The sequence below is a fragment of the Oncorhynchus nerka genome, linkage group LG11 (assembly GCF_034236695.1).
Source record: "Oncorhynchus nerka isolate Pitt River linkage group LG11, Oner_Uvic_2.0, whole genome shotgun sequence".
Taxonomy (NCBI): domain Eukaryota; kingdom Metazoa; phylum Chordata; class Actinopteri; order Salmoniformes; family Salmonidae; genus Oncorhynchus; species Oncorhynchus nerka.
The window spans coordinates 31,105,223-31,125,784 of NC_088406.1; the positions used below are offsets into that span (position 1 = coordinate 31,105,223).

Consider the following 20,562-nt stretch of genomic DNA (forward strand, 5'->3'; position numbering starts at 1 on the left):
TAAGGTGAATGCACCAATTTGTAAGTCGCTCTGGATAAGAGCGTCTGCTAAATGACTTAAATGTAAATGTAAATGTTGTGTTTGGAGGACAAAGAATGCTGAGTTGCATCCAAAAAACACCATACCTACTGTGAAGCATGGGGGTGGAAACATCATGCTTTGGGGCTGTTTTTCTGCAAATGGACCAGGATGACTGATCCGTGTAAAGGAAAGAATGAATGGGGCCATGTATTGTGAGATTGAGTGAAAACCTCCCATCAGCAAGGGCATTGAAGATGAAACGTGGCTGGGTCTTTTCAGCATGATGATCCCAAACACACTGCCCGGAGCAACGAAGGAGTGGCTTCGTAAGAAGCATTTCAAGGTCCTGGAGTGGCCTAGCCAGTCTCCAGATCTCAACCCCATAGGAAATCTTTGGAGGGAGTTGAAAGTCCGGGTTGCCCAGCAACAGCCCCAAAACATCACTGCTATACAGGAGATCTGCATGGAGGAATGAGCCAAAATACCAGCAACAGTGTGTGAAAACCTTGTGAAGACTTACAGAAAACGTTTGACCTCTGTCATTGCCAACAAAGGGTGTATAATAACGTATTGAGAAACTTTTGTTATTGACCAAATACTTATTTTCCACTGTAATTTGCAAATAAATTCATTAAAAATCCTACAATATGATTTTCTGGATTTTTTTTCTTCTCATTTTGTCTGTCATAGTTGAAGTGTACCTACGATAAATTACAGGCCTCATCTTTTTTAAGTGGGAGAACTTGCACAATTGGTGGCTGACAGAGGTCCTGAGAGAGAGGACACCAGATATGGCAGCAGAATTACACCAGATATCAGACTGACCGTAGCCCCCTGCTACATAGACTATTGCAGGCTGAGAGGGGGGGGGGGGCGTCGGGGGAAACTGGCCCCGTCCGACAATATCCCTGGACAGGGCCAACCAGGCAAGATTTAACTTCACCCACCTTGCCAAAGCACAGCCCCCACACCACTAGAGAAATATCAAAAGACCACCAACTTACTACCCTGAGACAAGGCTGAGTATAGCCCATGAAGATCTCTGCTGCTGCACAAGCCCGAGGGGGCTCAAGACTGGACAGGAAGATTGAGTCAGTGACTCAAACCACTCAAGTCGAGTGTAGCTGTAACGGGATTCTTCTGTTGAAGGAGAGGCGGACCAAAACGCACCGTGGTTATTGTGATACATCTTTAATAAAGATGAAAATAGAACAATATACAAAAAAAACTTGAAAAACCGAAAACAGCCCTATCTGGTGTAACAAAGACAGGAACAATCACCCACAAAACCCAACACAAAACAGGCTACCTAAATATGGCTCCCAATCAGAGACCATGACTAACACCTGCCTCTGATTGAGAACCATATCAGGCCCAAACACAGAAACAGACAAACAAGACATCCAACATAATGTCCACTCAGATTACACCCTGACCAAGCAAAACATAGAACATACAAAGCAAACTATGGTCAGGGTGTGACAGTAGCGCAAAAAAACCTGGCACGACGTGATGCACCCCTCCTAGGGACAGCATGGAAAAGCACCAGTAAGCCAGAGCCAGACAGGCAGAGACCGCAAGAGCGTTTCATCATTCCAATGCCTTGCCGTTCACCTTTGCACCCCTGGGCCAGACTACACTCAATCATAGGACCTAGTGAAGAGTCATCTCTTCAGTAAAGACTTAAAGGTTGAGACCGAGTCTACGTCTCTCACATGGGTAGGCAGACCATTCCATAAAAATGGAGCTCTATAGGAGAAAGCCCTGCATCCAGCTTTTGCTTAGAATTTCTAGGGACAATAAGGTGGCCTGTCTTGTGACTGTAGCGTACATGTAGGTATGTACGGCAGGACCAAATCGGAGAGATCGGTAGGAACAAGTCCATGTAATGCCTTGTAGGTTAGCAGTAAAATGTTGAAATCAGCCCTAGCCCTAAACATGAATTCAGTGTAGAGAGGCTAGCACTGGAGTAATATGATACAAAAATGTGGTTCTAGTGAAGTTGCCATATTTAGCACTAACTGAAATGTATTTAGTGCTTTATCTGGGTAGCCGGAGAGTATAGCTTTACAGTAGTCTAATATAGAAGTGACAAAAACATGGATTCGTTTTTCAGCATAATTTTTGGGCAAAAGGTTTCAGATTTTTGCAATGTTACGAAGATGGAATAAAGCTATCATTGAAATATATGTTCATCGAAAGAGAAATCAGGGTCCAGAGTAACGCTGACTGTACAACCATCAAGATTAATTGTCAAATCAAATAGCAGATATCTTTGTTTGGTGGGATCTAGAACTAGCCTCTCTGTTTTGTCAGAGTTTAAAAGTAAATCATTTGCCGCCATCAACTTCCTTATGTCTAAAACACAGGCTTCCAGGGTTGGCAATTTTGGGACTTCACCATGTTTCATCAAAATGTACAGCTGTGTGTCATCTACATAGCAGTGAAAATTTACATTGTGTTTCTGAATGACATCACCAAGAGGTAGAATATATAGTGAAAACAATAGTTGTCCTAAAACGGAACCTTGAGGAACAGCGAAACTTACAATTGATTTGTCAGAGGACAAACGATCCACAGAGACGAGCTGACATCTTTCCAACAGAAAAGATCTAAACCAGGCAAGAACTTGTCCTTGCAGACCAATCAGGATTTCCAATATTTTCAAAAGAATGTGGTGATCGATGGAGTCAAAAGCGGCACTAAGGTCAAGGAGCACGAGGACCGATGCAGAGCCTTGGTCTGACGCCATTAAAAGGTCATTTACCAGTACAGTCTCTGTACTATTTATTATAGAGTCTAAAACCAGACTGAAGCGTTCTGTATACATTATATGTCTTCAGGAAGGAATGTTTGAATGGGAGGACAAGGATTGGCTTTTTCAAGAGAGGCTTTATTACTGCCACTTTTAGTGAGTTTGGTACACAGCACGCCCACAAGCGAGCCACTCAGGCGGAGAATGACTTGTGATAGAGGGCGTGGAACGAGATGGCAGTAACAATCCAGGCTATTTGCTCTGAGACCGGCATAATAATGTAATGAAACAAGCAGGGGGCAGGTTTCGAACCCTCAGCATTTTAGCCCAAAGTCCAGCACGCTGTCGACTGTGCCCAAATGTATTAATTGGGGTTGGGGCCAATTTGTGGCTAAAAACACTTTATCAATTGGAATCTTTAACAAGTGGAACAGAGAAAAAGTATTATTTGTTTTCACAAGTGTAGCAGGCTGTGAATTCTTCGAACAACCTGAGCTAGGTTTGAAACCCCCTCACCGACCAGTTCATCTCTGCTTGTCGGCTTGCAGAGTTACGTATGAATGTTTTTTCAGTTGATGCCAAACAAGTTTGATCGGGTTTAAATCAGGAGACCTACATGTAGAGATTAAAACATTTTTTTAGATATACTGTAGGCCTGCAGTAGGTGTTGTAAATCTTTTCATTTCTTTTTATTTAACCTTTTATTTTACTACATAAAACTTACTCTGCTTGCGTCTTGACCCAGTTTATGCCCTCATTTGCAATGCAAACCCGGACGGCAGTGTGTTTTGGGTCAATGTCTGCATTTGGAGAAGGAAAAAATACATTTAGCCCAACAGCCAACATTAGGTACAATACTAGAAATAGACATGTAAATAGGCCTAGAGTGCCTTGCGAAAGTATTCACCCCCCTTGGCATTTTTAAAACATTTTGGTGCCTTACAACCTGGAATTAAAATGGATTTTTGGGAGATTTGTATCATTATCATTTGACGTACAAATTTGAGTGTGCATAACTCCCCCCCCAAAGTCAATACTTTGTAGAGCCACCTTTTGCAGCAATTACAGCTGCAAGTCTCTTGGGGTATGTCTCTATAAGCTTGGCACATCTAGCCACTGGGATGTTTGCTCATTCTTCAAGGCAAAACTGCTCCAGCTCCTTCAAGTTGGATGGGTTCCGCTGGTGTACAGCAATCTTTAAGTCATACCACAGATTCTCAGTTGGATTGAGGTCTGGGCTTTGACTAGGCCATTCCAGTACATTTAAATGTTTCAAGTGTTCCTTTTCGTGGAAATTTCCTGTACCAAATCATGAGAGAGCAAACCACACACAAGTCAGAGTTATCATGAAGTCCATCTTTAATTATATGAACTACACCATAGCCCTGTGACTCTCAGATCAATTCAGTGTCCATAAATTAATTATCTGAGAGTGCTTACAAAACAGTCCTTTAGTATCATTTATAGCCAAGACACACCCATCAACTCACATGACGAATAACAGCTCTTAGGAACATTATACAAAGAACCTTTTACCAGAAAAAGGAGTATCCCAGGTTATCTTTGGTCTCTTTGTTGCCTCTTATTAATGCCCTCCACGCCTGGTCTGTGAGTTTTGGTGGGCGGCCCTCTCTTGGCAGGTTCAAAGTTTTGGATATTTTTTTTATAACCCATCCTGATCTGTACTTTGTCCATGACCTGTTTGGAGATCTCCTTGGTCTTCATGGTGCTGCTTGCTTGGTGGTGCCCCTTGCTTAGTGGTGTTGCAGACTCTGGGGCCTTTCAGAACAGGTGTGTATATATACTGAGATCATGTGACACTTAGATTGCCCACAGGTGGACTTTATTTAACTAATTATGTGACTTCTGAAGATAATTGGTTGCACCAGATCTTATTTAGGGGCTTCATAGCAAAGGGGGTGAATACATATGCACGCACCACTTTTCTGTAATTTTTTTCATTTCACTTCACCAATTTGGACAATTCGTGTATGTCCATTACATGAAATACAAATCCATTTAAATTACAGGTTGTAATGCAACAAAATAGGAAAAGCGTGAAGGGGGATGAATACTTTTCCAAGGCACTGTAAATGTAACAAAATATTGCTTCATCCGATGTGGTCCCAGAAACACATCTCTTGCATAAGGTCCAGCATATCTCTTGATGATTTCTTCCTCAAAGAAATCTCGAGCCATGATACCTGAAAAAGGAGGAAAGAGTGAATTATTGTGGAACACCTAACAGTCCGTGAGGTGTAGGCTATAATATTTTATGTACCTTTTTGCTTTGTAAATAGCCAAACTTAAAATCAAAAATCAAATATGGGCCTGGTCCCTGGCGAGAAAACACCCCACACATTGAGTTTGAGTGGATGTTTGGGACTCTGCTTGCTTGATATTCTTCCTTTTTTTCTGTAGCAATTTTGAGCAAATTGCTCAAGGGCCGCAATTGATTTGTCTGTGTAGATGACATCATTGAATGTCTCGCCAGCTTTGATCCATGCCTGGGCCTGCAGGACGCGAAGGTCCTGTCAGACAAATCATTGGGTCGAAACTACAGAACGTTATGGCTATTAGCAGGGTTATATTTTGGCCTTTCTAAATATTATTTTGGCCATTATTCAGATTACAATCGCTCACTTGTTTTTTTGAAAACAAAAGAATCTCCAAAATATCGTTATTTATAGCCTTCCCGCTGTGGACGTCTATTTCAGCACCGTTTCTCGCTGCTTTGGACAAGCATGGAGAAACAAAAATGTTCAATTATATTCCATGATATTCTTAAGATATATGTGTTGACTGAATATAAGCGGGTGATGTCTGCTAAATAATCAAATTAGGTTTCTCAAGAAATAAATCATTCTAAATAACAAACTGGCTTTCTTTACAAATTGGTGAAAATGTCTCACCCCATGTTCAAGAATTGCCTTTTTCTCTCTCACTCTAGGTTAAATGAAAACTAAATCCAAAAATAACATTACTTTTTAAACAATTATGATTATTAATTCATTTTGAATTATATGAAAGCCCCTTAGGATCTGTGAGAATATCTGAGAATATCTAACTGGAAAATGTCCCTTAGATATTAATTTTCAATCTTCCAATACTCTAAATGGAATTATTGGCGGAGAGTCACGTCATGGAAAAATATATTTTTAGATATACTGTAGGACTACCATAGGCAAAATGAGTCTCACTAGTGTTGAGTAATGTGCTGTTAAGTGGTGTAGGTCTTATTTAAAAATAATATTGAAGTTAGAAGCAATAGGATTTGAAGCAATATGATTTCAGCATCGTTTCACACTGCTCTGAGACAAGTATGGGGACTGGTCTTGATAAATCAGTGAGATTTTTATTTTCACTGAATCTCTGTTTGGGTATTGGTTAGACTAGAATTAGAAAATTAGGGTGCAGAAATGTTATGCTCTTTGTGTATCCTTTTATTTAACTATGCAAGTCAGTTACGAATAAATTCTTATTTACAAGGACAGCCTACTCCTTCCTCCCCCTTTGGGGAATTGAACCCCGGTCTCCCGCGTGCCCTGCCAGCACGACACAGGGATTGTTTAGCTAAATAGCCCAGTACTGTACTGCCGACCATCGCGTTGGCCATATTTTCCTAATGGAAACCCAGAGGATGTTTCATTTTTCTTGGAATAGAAACACCATAATATTAATCTAATTAATTTAAGTACCAGTCAAGAGTTTGGACACACCTACTAATTCCAGGATTTTTCTTTATTTTTACTATTTTCTACATTGTAGAACAATAGTGAAGACATCACAACTATGAAATAACACATACTGTATGGAAACAGTTAAGAAAAAAGTATTATTTACAAGGACAATCTACTCCTTCCTCCCCATCGAGGAATTGAACCACGGTCTCCTGTGTGCCAGCATTCTCTAGTACAGACATGGCCTGCTCTCCCTTATGTAAGAATGAAGGCACTTTCCCATGTTTACTAAAGTATGTATTGTAAGCTATGTTTACTTGTGCGACTGCAAAGTAGCCTAATAAACAAATGCAGGTAGCTTATCTTCAAAATGCTTTGTTATCGACATGTAAAAGCATATACTGTACAGTACTGTATTTCTTCATCAGCATCTTTATGCGTTCGTTAATAAAATAATGATAAAAAATACTCATTCAAAATGCAGATGTTGATTTAGTTATGGATCCATAACGAATTACTATGGGAATACATTTTACTGATTTACTATGTTATTACAAAGGTTTTAAATTCTATTGTAATGCCAATATGGGAGACTATCAAATGCTTCTCAAAGATGCCCTCTGGTGGACATACTAGCACTAACTTGCATTAATGTAAAAAATGGCTGACAATTAAATAACGTGCCATGGAATGCTGCTGTAGTATGACACAACTTTTAAAGGAGGAACCACTGTAGATCGAGGCACAGACACGGTCTCAATGGGGAAAGGAATGCTGAGGTGACTACACTGACTGTGCTATTGGCAGACTCCACTAAACTTGGCAGGCTGTCTATCTCATTGTGGGGCCACAGAACTACAAGGCCACCATATCCAAGCTGATCGACCATCCCAACTCCTCACCAGTCAATCATAGGTAGGGCTGTGGCGGTCATTGTCGTGCAAAAGACTGCAAGTCTCACGGTAATTGACCGTTAATTAAAATAATCACGTTTAGCATCTCCAGGCCTCCACACGTACAAGCTGCTGATGCGTGCCTTTGGAACAAATACACCATCACAATAATACATTATTTATTTTAGTCAGGTCTAAAGAAACATTACGATATGAATAGGCCTTTGTTATCTGGCTATGCTCCATAGCATAGGCTGTAGGCCTGTTTATTTAGCTGACAAGATGCTTAAAAGTCTTTTATAGTAAGAAGATATAATTGAACTTAGCTGAATAAAATGTACGAAGAGAGTGCAAATATGAAGTGGCTATGTTGGGGCGTAAAAGTGTTCATTTGAAAAGTCCTATATTCTAGATTTTAGAGTTGTTTTGCAACTTTAGTTATGAATTATACAAACCTTAGATTTTCTTAGAAATCAAAACATATGGTAGGGGGGAAAAAGTAGGGGGAAAAAGCTTGCGCTCTGATCCTTGCCTCAGGCTGCACAGCTATTCTTTCATCAAGTGATCATATTTTCACCCATTGGAATATTCTCAATATAATCTTATCTTTACAAATATGTCAAATGGGTTTAGATTTAGAATGGCAGATTATGAAATGGGCAGGAACAGGGGCAGGGGAAAAAAGAGCAAATGGAGGCCGTGCTCTTTCCCACCGGTCAGTTTTCTAGGTTACTTGTGCTTAATATGAGCAGCTGAGAAATAAATATAAGAACACTTATTTCACTCCACACATCAACTACTGTTTGAGGAGCATGCTCTCACTGCCCGACAGGTGATATTCCTGTTTGAGGAGCATGCTCTCACTGCCCGACAGGTGATATTCCTGTTTGAGGAGCATGCTCTCACTGCCCGGCAGGGGATATTCCTGTTTGAGGAGCATGCTCTCACTGCCCGACAGGTGATATTCCTGTTTGAGGAGCATGCTCTCACTGCCCAACAGGTGATATTCCTGTTTGAGTAGAATGCTCTCACTGCCCGACAGGGGATATTCCTGTTTGAGGAGCATGCTCTCACTGCCCGACAGGTGATATTCCTGTTTGAGGAGCATGCTCTCACTGCCCGACAGGTGATATTCCTGTTTGAGGAGAATGCTCTCACTGCCCGACAGGGGATATTCCTGTTTGAGGAGCATGCTCTCACTGCCCGACAGGGGATATTCCTGTTTGAGGAGCATGCTCTCACTGCCCGACAGGGGATATTCCTGTTTGAGGAGCATGCTCTCACTGCCCGACAGGGGATATTCCTGTTTGAGGAGCATGCTCTCACTGCCCGACAGGGGATATTCCTGTCTGAGGAGCATGCTCTCACTGCCCGACAGGTGATATTCCTGTTTGAGGAGCATGCTCTCACTGCCCGACAGGTGATATTCCTGTTTGAGGAGCATGCGCTCACTGCCCGACAGGGGATATTCCTGTTTGAGGAGCATGCTCTCACTGCCCGACAGGGGATATTCCTGTTTGAGGAGCATGCTCTCACTGCCCGACAGGGGATATTCCTGTTTGAGGAGCATGCTCACTGCCCGACAGGGGATATTCCTGTTTGAGGAGCATGCTCTCACTGCCCGACAGGGGATATTCCTGTTTGAGGAGCATGCTCTCACTGCCCGACAGGGGATATTCCTGTTTGAGGAGCATGCTCTCACTGCCCGACAGGGGATATTCCTGTTTGAGGAGCATGCTCTCACTGCCCGACAGGTGATATTCCACCCAAACACTATGCCATGACCTCTCCAACATTGTTCCTGCAGCTACCCAGTGCTTAATTTAGGAAACCATGTGAAATCTGTTTGGGAACATCGATAGTAACATGTTTTTGCAAAGAAACATACAGTGCCTTCTGAAACTATTCAGGCCTCTTGATTTTTTTCCCCCACATTTTTGGTGGGTTACAGCCTCATTCTAAAATTGATTCAATTGTTTTTTTCCAGATCAATCTACACACAATACCCCATAATGACAAAGCAAAAACAGGATTTTTTACATTTTAGCTCATTTCAACTGAAATAACACATTTACGTAAGTATTCAGACCCTTTACTCAGTACTTTGTTGAAGCTGCTTTGGGAGTGATTACAGACTTGAGTCGTCTTGGGTATGATTCAACAAGCTTGGCACACCTGTAGTTGGTGAGTTTCTCCCATTCTTCTCTGCAGATCCTCTCAAGCTCTGTCAGGTTGGATGGGAAGAGTTGCTGTACAGCTATTTTCAGGTCTCTCCAGAGATGTTTGATCATGTTCAAGTCCGGTCTCTGGCTGGTCCACTCAAGGACATTCAGAGACTTGTCTGGAAGCCACTCCTGCATTATTTTGGCTGAGTGCTTAGGGTCATTGTCATGATGGAAGGTGAACCTTCGCCACAGTCTGTGGTCCTGAGCGGTCTGGAACAGGTTTTCATCAAGGATCTCTCTCTATTTTTCTCTGTTCATCTTTGTCTTGATCCTGACTAGTCTCCCAGTCCCTGCCGCTGAAAAACATCCCTACAGCATGATGCTACCACCACCATGCTTCACCGTAGGAACAGTGCCAGGTTTCCTCCAGAAATTACGCTCGGCATTCAGGCCAGAGAGTTCAATATAGGTTCATCAGACCAGAGAATCTTGTTTCTCATAGTCTGAGAGTCTATAGGTGCCTTTTGGCAAACTCCAAGCAGGCTGTCATGTGCCTTTTACTGAGGAGTGGCTTCTGTCTGGCCCCTCTACCATAAAGGCCTGATTAGTGGAGTACTGCAGAGATGGTTGTCCTTCTGGAAGTTTCTCCCATCTCCACAGAGTAACTCTAGAGCTCTGTCAGAGTGCCCTTCTCCCCCGATTGCTCAGTTTGGCCGGGCGGCCAGCTCTCAGAAGAGTCTTGGTGGTTCCAAACTTCTTCCATTTAAGAATGATTGAGGCCACTGTGTTCTTGGGGACCTTCAATGCTGCAGAAATGTTTTGGTACCCTTCCCCAGATCTGTGACTCGACACAACCCTGTTTCAGAGCTCTATGGACAATTCCTTCGACCTCATGGCTTGGATTTTGCTATGACATGCACTGTCAACTTATATAGACAGGAGTGTGCCTTTCCAAATCATGTCCAATCAATTCAATTTACCACAGGTGGACTCCAAACAAGTTGTAGGAACTTCTCAATGATGATCAATGGAAACAGGATGCACCTGAACTCAATTTCTAGTCTCTAAGAAAAGGATCTGAATATTTATGTGAATAAGGTATTTCTGTTTTCGCTTGTCATTTTGGGGTATTGTGTTTAGATTGCTGAGGATTACATTTTTTTAAATCCATTTTAGAATAAGGCTGTACCATAACAAAATGTGGAAAAAGTCTAGGGATCTGAATACGTTCCGAAGGCACTGTATTTCACTAAACTGTTGACAGCCCGTCTGCGCGCTCGAAAAATTAATAAAGGAGAGAGGGGAGGATATGGATGCATATGGAGGTGAGATATTCTGTATAGCTAAAGTTAATGTCACCCAATGAATTATGAAAACATAAAAAACAACATTTACTGTACTAGACTATTCAAAATCTTTTACAAATTCACTAATTGTAGGCTAACTACGCCACAATCAAGGAACCAACAGCATCGCCTAGGGCTACGTTCTCTCCCAGACTCATGGATAGAAATGTTGGAGTTTAGCATAAGGTACCCAGTCTATTCAGTATACATGATAATACAGTCCACACTCAAAGGCGATTACTGGAATTTGTTTAATTTTGGAGTATAGGCTAGACCAATTAAGTACCAAATACTTATTTAATCAGCACAGTCATAATTGGGGGCTTTGGCTTATAAGCCTATGCACATGCATAAGCTCTACTATGCATGTGGGAGTTTTGAATGAATCGTCATTAGAAAGCTCTGTCCATTTCGTTGTTGGGCTTTGAAACAACATACACAACAACCATGTTTCACACTGTTTCAACCTGCTGTTGAACTTCTTTCTTCAAATGTATCATCACAATGAGGTGAGTTTTAAAAGTAGATAGGCCTATTGTTTCGATGATAAGTGTTTCATGTGATTTTTTGAAATCATTTGCATTGATCTCAGATTGGTTAGAGGGACAATAGAGAACTGAGTAGCAGGCCATTAGGACCTGATGGTAGTTAGCAAGTTGGGTACTACCAAAGCATGTCCAGAGTGCATAAAAGGCAATTACCATGACTCAATGGTCACGTGGAATTTTACTGTGGTCATGACTCATTCCTGCCGGTGTGCCATTAATACGGTCACTACAATAGCCCCAAGCCTGTACTTTGGTATAGAATAAGCAGTATGACTATAAGCAGAATAAGCTATTTCGACATAACGTTTACTATACTGTATATTAGTCAACATGTAGAGCTTAAGACTTGTGAAACCGGCATTTCAAACCCAGATGGTTACGATTGCCATTGACTCCGTGTGTCTGCTGTGCTCCGACCAACAGGCAACTTACAAAATAATGGAAACACTTGAGTGATCGTTGGTGTTTCCTTTATTTTCGGCATTTATGTTTTATATCCTCAGTGGATTGGTTCAACAGTCAGTCTGCTTTAGTGGTTATTTCTACCCACGCTGTCTCTTCACACGGTTCTTAAAGAGGTACTGGAGCAGGCTTGTTGACACATACAGCCAGCCGTTAGTGTGTGGTAGAGGACATGAAACCTGCCTGTTAAGAGTGTGTGGTAGAGGACATGAAACCTGCCTGCTCCGTACACTAACAATGGAAGGCTAGACCCCCATTGTGCAGTAAAAGGTTTTAAATTAATCTGAGACCTCTTCCACCAAGTGTTTTTCTCTATGATAAGTCTTCTTCAGACCCACATGTTTCAGATATTTGTACGTTCCCCATGCCAATATCACTTACCCATCACACAGTTTAACAAATACATTTAATCTGTTACTTAAATAATGTGATAGTCAATGTGTATTTGGTTCAATGTATATGTCATGGTGGGTATATCTGAACATGTAGGTCTACAATAACCTCTGTATTTGTACAGTGAAATGTAGACTTGAGCACATTTTTTTTATTTTTTTTATTTCACCTTTATTTAACCAGGTAGGCTAGTTGAGAACAAGTTCTCATTTGCATCTGCGACCTGGCCAAGATAAAGCATAGCAGTGTGAACAGACAACACAGAGTTACACATGGAGTAAACAATTAACAAGTCAATAACACAGTAGAAAAAAAAGGGGGAGTCTATATACAATGTGTGCAAAAGGCATGAGGAGGTAGGCGAATAATTACAATTTTGCAGATTAACACTGGAGTGATAAATGATCAGATGGTCATGTACAGGTAGAGATATTGGTGTGCAAAAGAGCAGAAAAGTAAATAAATAAAAACAGTATGGGGATGAGGTAGGTGAAAATGGGTGGGCTATTTACCAATAGACTATGTACAGCTGCAGCGATCGGTTAGCTGCTCAGATAGCTGATGTTTGAAGTTGGTGAGGGAGATAAAAGTCTCCAACTTCAGCAATTTTTGCAGTTCGTTCCAGTCACAGGCAGCAGAGTACTGGAACAAAAGGCGGCCAAATGAGGTGTTGGTTTTAGGGATGATCAGTGAGATACACCTGCTGGAGCGCGTGCTACGGATGGGTGTTGCCATCGTGACCAGTGAACTGAGATAAGGCGGAGCTTTACCTAGCATGGACTTGTAGATGACCTGGAGCCAGTGGGTCTGGCGACGAATATGTAGCGAGGGCCAGCCGACTAGAGCATACAAGTCGCAGTGGTGAGTGGTATAAGGTGCTTTAGTGACAAAACGGATGGCACTGTGATAGACTGCATCCAGTTTGCTGAGTAGAGTGTTGGAAGCCATTTTGTAGATGACATCGCCGAAGTCGAGGATCGGTAGGATAGTCAGTTTTACTAGGGTAAGCTTGGCGGCGTAGGTGAAGGAGGCTTTGTTGCGGAATAGAAAGCCGACTCTTGATTTGATTTTCGATTGGAGATGTTTGATATGAGTCTGGAAGGAGAGTTTGCAGTCTAGCCAGACACCTAGGTACTTATAGATGTCCACATATTCAAGGTCGGAACCATCCAGGGTGGTGATGCTAGTCGGACATGCGGGTGCAGGCAGCGATCGGTTGAAAAGCATGCATTTGGTTTTACTAGCGTTTAAGAGCAGTTGGAGGCCACGGAAGGAGTGTTGTATGGCATTGAAGCTCGTTTGGAGGTTAGATAGCACAGTGTCCAACATGGCTATTGGTTCAAAACTTCTCTTATTGGTTAATGTTCTCTGAGTCCGTAAGGTGTATGGTGGAGACAGAGTATCACTGCCAGCTAACAGCATTAAATGCATTATTACATGGGCATACTAGTGTAACGACAGGTTAGTGTAAATGAGAAAGTGTGTGTGTGTCTACATATTTGTGTGTGTGTGTTTTCTGTCTTGTGTTCATTGTGTTTCCTGGGTGCATGTTTATGGGTGTGCATGTGTTTGTATGTGTGTCTCCTTTGCTGTGTCATCGCCCTCAGCCTTGCCTGTACCTAGCACCCCTATCACCTCCCTTTAACCTGTAGGAGGTGTCTGTGCGGCGCGAGAGAAAGGACAGCGGTACTCCAGGCGACGGACTGCAAGAGCCTACCCAGCCTACAACACATGGGGACAGTAATCAACCACCCAGGAGCATACAGTACAGAGCTCATCTGGTCTGTCAACTTCAAGACTGGAGTGTTGCTTGTACTTGGAGACATCCTTTCTAGCATTGGAAGTAGCAGTGACAGCCAGCCCTAGCAGTAGGCAGGCAGCGAGCAGAGAGAGAGCTGTGTGTGTGTGTGTGTGTGTGTGTGTGTGTGTGTGTGTGTGTGTGTGTGTGTGTGTGTGTAACCTGGCCTGCCAGTTCCGGGGGAGAGAAGAAGGAGTACTATTACACTCCCTGACAGACCTTATACATGTTTCATCTGCTGCTTGGAGAACAGACAGGGTGTTTGTTGTCTATTTCAGCCCTCTCTCCTGGCCCGAGACGCTGCTGCAAACCGCTAGCCCTGTTGCCTGACGACCAGCAACAGCCACACATCTCCCCAAAGCTGAGGACCAGGCCAGGCCCCGGGTATCTGAAGGACTCACCTCCTCACCTGTCAGGCCATGCACAGGGACATGGAGTAAGCTAACTTTTAAAACTAGTGGTAAGGATCCAGGAGAGTATATAAGGCTATATGAGAGATCAGTAAATGAGGACGACCCTGGATTTTTAAGTGTCTCTGTGCTGTTGCAGCATCTTGGCACCTGACTCAACAACCAGCTACCGCCTCAGCTTCCGCCAACTACAGCTCCCAGCAAGCCTGCCAACTACTAAAACGGCGAGCCAGCCAGCACTTCTCCTCCAATATCCACTGTCCTTTACCATGAACGAGAACTTACGGCCCCCATCGCTCCAGGTGAGTGTTCCCCGCGATGCCCCTGCCTACTCGGATGGGGGGAACGGCGGGGTCTCAGATGACCCTGTGTGGTCAAGCTTGTCCACCCCAACGCTACGACGCAAGCGCTTCAAGATGAGGCGCATGAAGAACGCGCCCAGTGAGAGGGAGAAGGACAGGGGCAGGCTGGTGAAGGGGTGGCTAGCCTCCACCTGCTCCCACTCGGGCTCCAAGGAGTACCTGCAGCTGCCCTCCATCGAGATCACCCGGTCCAGCGACGAGGATGGGGCCTCCTGGTCCAACTTCTCTACGCCCAGCGCCTCACCCCGACGCAAGCGCTTCCTGCTCCGCAAGTGGCTGAGGGTGAGAGAGAAGAAGGAGCACACCGGCAGCGAGAGCAGGTTGGTATGGGGTATTACCTCACCCAAAATGTAAACCCAGACCTCTTCTCCTTTCTTCCCTGCTGTCTCCCCCTTAAACCCTTCATGCTGCTTTGAGCCTGCTGTCACTTTCCACTAATGTTTTGGCCAGTACTAACACTAACAGAAAGAACAAGGTCTTTGTCATTTTAGAATGTATTTTTTTATTGAGCTGTAAGATTGAATAAGATTTAAAGGTTTATGATTGTGAGGCAGCAGTCTGCTGCCCATTATATTCAACATTATAGCTGAAGTATGTTTTTTACACACCAAGAGGCAGGAACTAATGCTGTCAGTTATACCACCTCAATACAGCATTCAACTGCACCATGACCTAGAGGTGAACAAATCTTTAAAGTCCTTGCGAAACTGCACATAGCCGTATTTAGAGAACATAGGGTCAGTGGATTAATGTTTGACTGCAGCCTAATGATTTGGTTAATGTGCATTTCCATGTAAAAAGACCCATGAGCACTAGTTTCAAGTTGTATTGTTACATGCACAGGATACAGCAGGTATCAAATGTATTTATATAGCCCTTCTTAGATCAGCTGATATCTCAAAGTGCTGTACAGAAGCCCAGCCTAAAACCCCAAACAGCAAGAAATGCAGGTGTAGAAGCACGGTGGCTATGAAAAACTCCCTAGAAAGGCCAAAACCTAGGAAGAAACCTAGAGAGGAACCAGGCTATGAGGGGTGGCCAGTCCTCTTCTGGCTGTGCCGGGTAGAGATTATAACAGAACATGGCCAAGATGTTAGTGTTCATAGATGACTAGCATGGTCAAAAGGTATAAAACATTACAGTGAAATGCTTAACTTCCGAGCTCTTTCCCAGTAATGTACAATATAAGTAGTAATATAGATAAGAAATCAAATGTGAAATGCAAGAGAACACAAAAAGAAAAGAACAAGAATGCAGTGATACAGGTCTTCTATACAGGTCTTCTATACAGGTCTTCTATACAGGTCTTCTATACAGGTCAGTGCCGTGCCAGTACTGTTACAATGTGCATGGGTACTGGAGTGATTGAGGGAGGAATGTACATGTAAACAGGGTTAAAAGTGTCTGGTAGCAGGATAAATACTCATAGCAATATCACAATTAACAATATACTTCACACATGTGAAGTTCATAGGAGCACATTTGGTGTCAAATGAAAGCTAGTCTATATATTTTTTAATTAAGGCAAATATACATTTTTCCAAACATTTTCCATCCTAAAAATGAAGAAAAAGCAAAGGCTTTGAATTCTGGTCAAATGAATCTCTTTCCATTTACTGTAGCCCTTACACTAACTGATCCCTGAACGACACCAGACGTTCATGGATGTTGAAAATTGGTTAGTCCGAATCTGAACCAATCATAGCTGTCTGTTTCACAAGTAGAGTAGGGTATAGGTCAGTAAAATATAGTACATTACTGTACTGTACAGTAAAGTAGAGCAGAGGTAGAGTACAGTATAATTTACTGTATTGTACTGACTATAGTCTACTGTACTTTACTGAACTCTACTGTACTGAACTATATATACTGTGCTGTGATGTCCAAACTTGTGAAACATAAACGTCTATGATGGGTACAGATTTGATCACAAGTCATTATGAAGTCTATCATTATCCTAATGAGCGCCACCCCAAAATGTTATTGACTCATCTTTGGGGGCGGCACTCATTAGAATAATAGCCAGGTTAACTGGACAAGTATATAAAAATGATATCCACGAGTTTATAGGACTCTGGGGAAGTAGATAAAGGGCTGCATTGCCAAAAATCCCAAAGTATTCCTTTAACGTTAACGTCCCAAATATTTTGACGTTTCAACGTTCACACCCCTACAAAATCCAAGGGCATTAACATAATTTTTGTACTGTAAAATCTGACTTCTAAGTATTTTTCTGTCGAGGCAGACAGCAATTTCTGACACTCCATTTTATATTCTGATCAACTAGCTTGTTCTTGTGTCAGGAAACTTTTTTTTGGTACCCTTCTCCAGATCTGTGCCTCGACACAATCCTTTCTCGGAGCTCTACGGACAATCCCTTCGACTTCATGGCTTGGTTTTTGCTCTGACATGCACTGTCAACTGTGTGACCTTATATAGACAGTTGTGTGCCTTTCCAAATCATGTCCAATTAATTCAATTTAACACCTCCCTCTGCAACTGGATCCTGGACTTCCTGATGGGCCGCCTCCAGAGACCTGGCAGTGTGGTGCCAGGATAACAACCTCTCCCTCAATGTTATCAAGACAAAGGAGATGGTGTACTACAGGAAAAGGAGGGTCGAGCACACCCCAATTCTCATCAACTGGTTTGTCATGGAGCAGGTTGAAAACGTCAAATTCCTTGGTGTCCACATCACCAATGAACTGTCATGGTCCAATCACACAAACAGTCGTGAAGAGGAAACAACAACGACAAAGCCCCTTAGGAGACTGAAAATATTTGGCATGGGTCCTCAGACCCTCAAAAGGTTATGCAGCTGCACCATCGAGAGCCATCGAGAGCACTGACTCAACTCCAGCCACTTTAATAATGGGAATTGATGGGAAATTATGTAAAATATATCACTAGCCACTTTAAACAATGCTACCTAATATAATGTTTACATACCCTACATTATTCATCTCATATGTATACGTATATACTGTACTCTATCATCTACTGCATCCTTATGTAATACATGTATCACTAGCCACTTTAACTATGCCACTTTGTTTACATACTCATCTCATATGTATATACTGCACTCAATACCATCTACTGTATCTTGCCTATGCCGCTCTGTACCATCACTCATTCATATATCTTTATGTACATATTCTTTATCCCCTTACACTTGTGTCTATAAGGTAGTAGTTTTGGAATTGTTAGCTAGATTACTTGTTGGTTATTACTGCATTGTCGGAACTAGAAGCACAAGCATTTCGCTACACTCGCACTAACATCTGCTAACCATGTGTATGTGACAAATAAAATTTGATTTGATTTGACTGGTTGCATCACCGCCTTTTATGGCAACTGCTCGGCCTCCAACCACAAGGCACTACAGAGTAGAGGTCGACCGATTATGATTTTTCAACGTCGATACCGATTATTGGAGGACCAAAAAAGCCGACACTGATTAATCGACCGATTTTTATTTTTAAAAATGTATTTGTAATAATGACAATTACAACAATACTGAATGAACACTTATTTTAACTTAATATAATACATCAATAAAATCAATTTAGCCTCAAGTAGATAATGAAACATGTTCATTTTGGTTTAAATAATGCAAAAACAAAGTGTTGGAGAAGAACGTAAAAGTGCAATATGTGCTATGTAAGAAAGCTAACGTTTCAGTTCCTTGCTCAGAACATGAGAACATATGAAAGCTGGTGGTTCCTTTTAACATGAGTATTGAATATTCTCAGGTAAGACTCTTTTAGGTTGTAGTTATTTAGGACTATTTCCTTCTATACCATTTGTATTTCATTAACCTTTGACTATTGGATGTTCTTATAGGCACTTTAGTATTGCCAGTGTAACAGTATAGCTTTCGTCCCTCTCCTCAGTCCTCCCTGGGCTCGAACCAGCAACACAACGACAACAGCCACAACATCAAAGCAGCATTACCCCAGCAGAGCAAGGGAAACAACCACCCCAAGGATCAGAGCGAGTGAAGTTTGAAATGCTATTAGTGCGAGCTAACTAGCCAGCCATTTCACTTCGGTCACACCAGCCTCATCTCGGGAGTTGATAGGTTTGAAGTCATAAACCGCGCAATGCTTGATGCACAATGAAGAGCTGCTGGCAAAACGCACGAAAGTGCTGTTTGAATGAATGTTTATGCGCCTGCTACTTAGATACTTGTATGCTTGTATGCTCAGTCAGATTATATGCAACACAGGACACGTTAGATAATATCTAGTAATATCATCAACCATGTGTAGTTAACTAGTGATTATGATTGATTGTTTTTTACAAGATAAGTTTAATGCTAGCTAGCAACTTACCTTGGCTTACTGCATTTGTGTAACAGGCAGTCTCCTAACACACACGCACACTAACGTCAAGCATTTATTTCACTGTTTGTCTACGAAGCATGTGATTCATAAAATTGGATTTGTCAGAAAATTACACAATTAGATGAGAACCTGCAGTGCAGACTGTGTTCTTGTCATGTTCATGGGAATGGAGGAGCTTCTAGTTCTGCTGGGATTTGTTTTCTCCCTCTCCCCCAGCAGGGAGCAGAGATGGTAGCAGCAGATGGTAGACATAGAGGGTGATTACAACATATCCATGCCATTTGACAGAAAACATATATATTTTACCTAGAGGCATGTGTGCATAACCCCATCAGCTCTCAAGATAAAATAACTGGACTATAGATTGACCGATTTAATCAGAATGGCCGATTTAATTAGGGACGATTTCAAGTTTTCATAGCAATCGGAAATCGGTATTTTTGGACACCGATTTGGACAATTTTTTTTTTTTTTTTTTTTTTTACACCTTTATTTACTCTTTATTTAACTAGTCAAGTCAGTTAAACACATTCTTATTTTCAATGACGGCCTAGGAACGGTGGGTTAACTGCCTCAGGGCAGTCCAACGCTCTGACCACCTGCCTCTCATTGCACTCCACGAGGAGACTGCCTGTTACGCGAATGCAGTAAGCCAAGGTAAGTTGCTAGCTAGCATTGAACTTATCTTGTAAAAAACAATCAATCATAATCACTAGTTCACTACACATGGTTGATGATATTACTAGTTTATCTAGCGTGTCCTGCGTTGCATATAATCGCGTACCTGTGTACCTAACCATCAACATCAATGCCTTTCTTAAAATCAATAAACAGAAGTATATATTTTTAAACCTGCATATTTAGCTAAAAGAAATCCAGGTTAGCAGGCAATATTAACCAGGTGAAATTGTGTCACTTCTCTTGCGTTCATTGCACGCAGAGTCGGTGTATTTGCAACAGTTTGGGCCGCCTAATTTGCCAGAATTTTACCTAATTATGACCCAACATTGAAGGTTGTGCAATGTAACAGGAATATTTAGACTTATGGATGCCACCCATTAGATAAAATACGGAATGGTTCCGTATTTCACTGAAAGATTAAACGTCTTGTTTTCAAGATGATAGTTTACGGATTCAACCATATTAATGACCTACGGCTCGTATTTCTGTGTGTTATCATGTTATAACTAATCTTATGATTTGATAGCGCAGTCTGACTGAGCGATGGTAGACACCAGCAGGCTCGTAAGCATTCATTCAAACAGCACTTTCGTGCGTTTGCCAGCAGCTGTTTATGACTTCAAGCCAATCAACTCCCGAGATTAGGCTAGTGTAACCGATGTGAAATGGCTAGCTAGTTAGCTGGGTGCGCGCTAATAG

General features: G+C 42.1%; 1 protein-coding gene across 2 annotated transcripts in view; it reads left to right on the top strand.

The window, feature by feature from the left end:
• The first annotated feature begins 13,785 nt into the window (after window positions 1-13,785).
• Window positions 13,786-20,562, top strand: part of LOC115136669 (protein Aster-B-like) — a 93,458-nt gene continuing 86,681 nt past the window's right edge. Inside the window, exons 1-2 of one of the 2 annotated variants that reach the window (XM_029672299.2) lie at window positions 13,786-14,497; window positions 14,611-15,153. In XM_029672299.2, coding sequence (XP_029528159.1) covers window positions 14,481-14,497; window positions 14,611-15,153 — 560 coding nt within the window. In that variant the 5' untranslated portion in view covers window positions 13,786-14,480. The remainder of the gene's footprint in view (window positions 14,498-14,610; window positions 15,154-20,562) is intronic. The other variant, XM_065024395.1, reaches the window with a different exon arrangement.